This window comes from Aristolochia californica, unplaced genomic scaffold, assembly GCF_029961685.1.
Source record: "Aristolochia californica isolate CCGP_79_NKW_82.1479 unplaced genomic scaffold, dmAriCali1.0.hap1 SCAF_4, whole genome shotgun sequence".
In the NCBI taxonomy this organism is placed as follows: domain Eukaryota; kingdom Viridiplantae; phylum Streptophyta; class Magnoliopsida; order Piperales; family Aristolochiaceae; genus Aristolochia; species Aristolochia californica.
Window position 1 is genome coordinate 40,457,635 of NW_027182103.1, and position 4,929 is coordinate 40,462,563.

At 37.8% G+C, this 4,929-nt stretch overlaps 1 protein-coding gene across 1 annotated transcript; it reads left to right on the plus strand.

The window, feature by feature from the left end:
• Nucleotides 1-3,413, plus strand: LOC137962995 (transcription termination factor MTERF5, chloroplastic-like). Its single transcript, XM_068810159.1, has 4 exons — nucleotides 1-208; nucleotides 1,546-1,595; nucleotides 1,727-1,939; nucleotides 2,054-3,413. Exons 1-4 carry the CDS (start codon nucleotides 129-131, stop codon nucleotides 3,211-3,213), a joined length of 1,503 nt encoding a protein of 500 aa, XP_068666260.1. The 5' UTR covers nucleotides 1-128; the 3' UTR covers nucleotides 3,214-3,413.
• Nucleotides 3,414-4,929: the final 1,516 nt, after the last annotated feature.

Consider the following 4,929-nt stretch of genomic DNA (forward strand, 5'->3'; position numbering starts at 1 on the left):
CTCTGAAGAAGTGCTAGAGGAGCAGGACTGCTTGAAGGAAAACATAAATTTCTGTAAAACTTACCGTTGTTTATATGTGGATTTTCTTCTCGCTGGTGTTGAACTTCTTCTATCTTGGCTAGAGAAAAATGAAAGCTTTCTCTTCTGCTCCACGGGCTACCCAATCTCCTTATCGGTTGTCTCTTCCCAGAGAATTTCTTTTGTCAAGGTAACAATAGTCTTTTTGCTCAATACAGCACGATTTTATTTTTATCCATTTATGTGTTAATGGCTATGTTTCTGTCGCGGGAAGTAGGTAGTTTTATGTTACGCATAACTGTCGTATACCACAACGTACATTAGTTGGTTTCCTACCGAAAGGAAAATGAATGTTATTCAGTTGGTTTGCGAAGCGTGGACGTTGCCCTGTGACGCTACTCCCTTTCTTTGAGATAGACTGAGCATCAACAGCGAAGCTGGGTCCTTACCTATTATATATTTTACCTTAGTTCTTGGACGAGACGCGTTAGGTTTGTTTTCTTAGTGCAAGGTATTAATTTTTGGTTTCTCTTTCTTGTTTTATTTTTGGGTATTTGTTAGAAATTAATATTTTTATTATTCTAGAAAAATGAATATATGTAAGATGCAGTAGCTGGAGGGTCAAGGGATGGAAGATATAAATTAGTGGATTCAGGCGTCATTCTCGGAGATGTCATGATTTTAGATACTTAATTCAACTTTGGTTTCTCATTAATTTGGTGGTACTTTGTGCTTCATAATGTTACTCATGCCAAATTTCACAAATTTTTGCTGAACTTGTTTCTTCTTTTTCTGCTGATTGCTTGATTTTCTTGCTCTTTGTGCTTCTATGAATTAGTGTTTTATTTTGCCAAGTTTCTTTGAGCGGAAAGACTTACATTGATTAGTTCAGATTATTAGTGTCAGTGCATTCTCATATTTTTTACCATTACTTTTGAGTAGCTGAGCGTCAAATTTTGCTAGTTTTTAGCTATGATAGTCATTCTTGTTTTCACTGTCAGTAATACAGGTAGATAGTACCACTTGGTTCCCTGAAAATTTAATATATGTTGGTTAATATAAAGTGCTATATATGTCTATATCGTTCACTGTAATCCTAATCAGTCTCGCCAGATCCTATGTCAACTGTGAAACAGTACAAATCGTTCTTGTTTTATATGAAGAGTTCCTATAACCAATGGAGGGCTCACTTTTAACATGGGTTAAAATTGAAAAACTTAGGCCAAACTCAACCACTTGCATTTCAGTTTGTAGAAGCTACTGATATTGAAAAGAGCATGGAGCTGTAGAGCAGAATGAGTTCATGTTTTTTTCTCAATTGAATTAGTCGTTTCTAGTCTACTTTCTCAATTGCTATTTGGTGCTCAATTGCTGACAGACTAGGTTCATGTATTGTGTGCTATGGATTTGTTTATCCTTCTCTGGGGCTTAATAGTTTTCCGGTTCTTCCTTGACAAATGCAAGTTGTATATAACCTTCTTACTGGGTGTCAGGAGTATCTAACCCTCTTGCTTCTCAACTCTTCAGGACTCAAATCTCTTTTCCTCGGCATGTCTTCACCTGCCAAGCAAGATTCAGTAAGCAATATTCTTGTTCATGTGCAATGTTACTTCTTTGATCAGTTCTTTGCATTACAAACATGTTCTGGATGTTTTATGTGATGCTTGTTTGCTGATTTTGTGTTAACCATGTCCTGATGTGAGGACAGCTGGGCCTGGGGTAGCTGGTGGGCATATAACAACAATACCGTCAACTCTTTTAGCTGCAGAAAAAGAAGAAGCAAAAGCTGTTCTCTCTTTGTTCCTCAGAAAGCAGGGCTTGAGTAATGCTGCTGCATCAAGAATAACCAACAAGTCAGATCATTTCATTGATCATTTGATATCCAGACTCCATGTTGTGCATAAATCTCGATATCTAGTAGGTTCGATTTCTTATGCATTATATTTCTGACTCGATTCTTCTGTGTTTTACTGTTTCTTAGACAAGAAATCTAATGTTTATTCAAGGCTTGATCAAATATGCATGGGCTTGGCAGGAAGAGAACTCACAACTCTTGAGATACGAGATGCACTTGCTCCTTACCTGGAGACTCTTCTCGATGAGTACAGAGATCTATTTGTAGCCTCTGTAGAGAACTTCCCAGACCCACCTGGTAAAGAAATTCCAAGTCAACCACCCGCTGAGAGTCCACCTGCTTCACTTTCTCCTAACAATTCCAGTCTTAGCTCCAAGAAGCTCAAAGCTATAGCCCGTGTCAGTGAAGTAGGCTCTAATGGTCAACTACCTGCTCACATACATTACCTCCTAGACCTGGGCATGAGCCTCAAACAAATCAAAGACATGACCCGGAAGTTTCCTGCTTTTGCCTATTACAGTTTAGAAGGAAAAATTAAACCTGTAATTGAACTGCTCCTTGACCTTGGAGTGCCTAAGTCAGATATCCCTAGCATCCTCCACAAAAGGCCCCAGTTATGCGGAATTAGCCTCTCTGAGAACCTTAAACCCACCATGAAATACTTAGAGAAACTCGGTGTAGATAAGAACCAGTGGGCTAAGGTGATTTACCGGTTTCCAGCATTGCTCACATATAGTAGACACAAGGTGGAGATTTCTGTGGACTACCTGTATGAATTGGGTCTTTCAAGTGAGAGCATAGGGAAGATATTAACTCGCTGCCCACACATTATAAGTTATAGTGTGGATGACAAGCTTAGGCCCACGGCTGAGTATTTCCGTTCCATGGGTGTGGATATTGCAGTCCTTTTATACCGTTCACCTCAAACTTTTGGATTAAGTATTGAAGCAAATTTGAAGCCAGTGACTGAATTTTTCCTGGAGAGGGGGTATGATGTAGTGGAAGTGGGGACCATGGTTTCAAGATATGGAGCATTGTACACGTTCAGTTTGACCGATAATTTGATACCTAAATGGGATTTCTTCTTAACCATGGATTATCCAAGGTCTGAGTTGGTTAAATTTCCACAGTATTTTGGATATAGTTTGGAGGAGAGAATTAAACCCAGGTATAGGCAGGTCAAGGAGTGTGGGGTCAAGTTGCTCCTCAACCAAGTTCTTTCCGTTTCAGATAGTGACTTTGAGAGGATCTTGAAGAGAAAAATGGAGAAACTTGCCAACAACAATATTGATTTGAATCTCGATCAGATCACTACTGCAGTGGAAGAATTACAATTGTAGATGGTTCCAAGAACTGCTGCTTTGGTTGCTGAGAATAACTGAGCCTGTCTTGTTCAATTACTTGGTGACTACCTGCTTACTCTACGAACTGGCTCTATGTCGATGTGAATCGAGAGGAATACGCATCATCACACTAACTCTTTTATACACGGGTAGTTTCTGTGTTGTATTTATCTGCCATAAAATTAATTTTTCTATCATCTCAGTTCGCTCCGGTTCCATCTGAATGATAAATCTGTATTTGTCTTATACAAAATAGATAAGGATTGATGAGCCAGATAAGCCTAACACTCTGCTAGTTGGTTTCTGGTGAAGTCAGCCTTCGAAATGAAGATGGTTTATTTGGAATTTGGACTGTAACAGGAAGGTGCCAGTTACTTCCAAATCAGAGGCAAAAGGATAAACAGGAGCCACTACATCCATACACAGAAGCAGATGTGATCTCCTTTAATTATCATTTTGGTCAGTTCAAAATAAAATATATAAGAATACACAATCATATAACATGAGCGAATGACCAAAAGCCTCTAGATGATGAGGTCTAAAGCAGGGACTCAAGAGTTTGTAAAATCGGTTTTGGCATATCTTCTCTTTTGAACGTGTTCTGCAATTCGTACCCATTTACAAACTAAACAAAGAGATAACTTTGTAAATTATAGCTCATTCATGTGCAAGTATAAGAAAAAATCCCTCTTATACAGGAGAGTTTAATTTAAAAGTGTTTGGTTAAAGATATCTTGATTATGTATTATGTTGATGTTATTCATAAGTCTTTTCATAATTTGATCGTATTTTATAGATTTTATTGACCATTTACTTGACTACCTACAATTAAGGGGTGACACTAAGCCAAACCGACTTACAAACCATTTGAGCTCGACTCAATTCAGTTTTTATTTGAACTCAGTTCGAGTTCAAAGTTGAAATAAGGTTCGTTAAGTAACAAGCCAAACTCGAGATTTTCTAAGTTCGGCTTGTTAGATCGTGAGCGATTTGTTGTTATAGATTTTTTTTATGAAAATACCCTTTATTCTAATTACTCTATCAATTCTCTCTTTAGTTGGTTGATAGTTGCTCTTATTTACCTCAAAGACAAATTGGTCGTTCGACCCTTTTGGGTCCCTCAACATCTAATATTGTTGTTTGCTAATGGAATAAACACGACTGATGGAAGTGTTTACTTTTTTTTTTTAGGTCTATTAAATTGGTTATTATACATTAGTATGCTCCATTGTAAAGTCTTGGACTCCTTTGTGATACTTTGCAATTCAATGATACCAAGGTCACTATAATATTTTATTTATTTATTTTTAAAATTTTAAATATAGGTTAGAGCTTGAACCTGGCTTGAGCTCAGTTAATTTTTTTGGGTTCGAACTCTGGTTCTAAGTATTCAATTCAAGCCAAACTTGAATATATATAGGTTTGAGCTTGAATCGACTTAATGCTACCCCTACCTGCAAGTAAATAGATGAGTAACAAAATACCCCTTAGTTGTTTCACATGTTACCCATTTAGCCCATTGTTTTAGTAGGACTAAAGTTCCTTTATGACCATCAAATTGTTGTGGCCCAACCTTAGCTTAATTTCGATTTGAACCTGCTTTTCGTTCCTTGATCCGAAGCTGATATGTGGGCTCAAAGATAGGCCCAATTGACAGCCACCAATATGGCGGGTGACACACTCAAGTCACAACTCAACGCCGCGAACCGACTG

Bases quoted from the DNA above. Each gene is read 5' to 3' on its own strand.
- LOC137962995 (XM_068810159.1), top strand. From the start codon at position 129: ATGAAAGCTTTCTCTTCTGCTCCACGGGCTACCCAATCTCCTTATCGG. The intron at 209-1,545 runs GTAACAATAGTC...TCAACTCTTCAG, and splicing joins AGAGAATTTCTTTTGTCAAG to GACTCAAATCTCTTTTCCTC. The intron at 1,596-1,726 runs GTAAGCAATATT...ATGTGAGGACAG, and splicing joins CACCTGCCAAGCAAGATTCA to CTGGGCCTGGGGTAGCTGGT.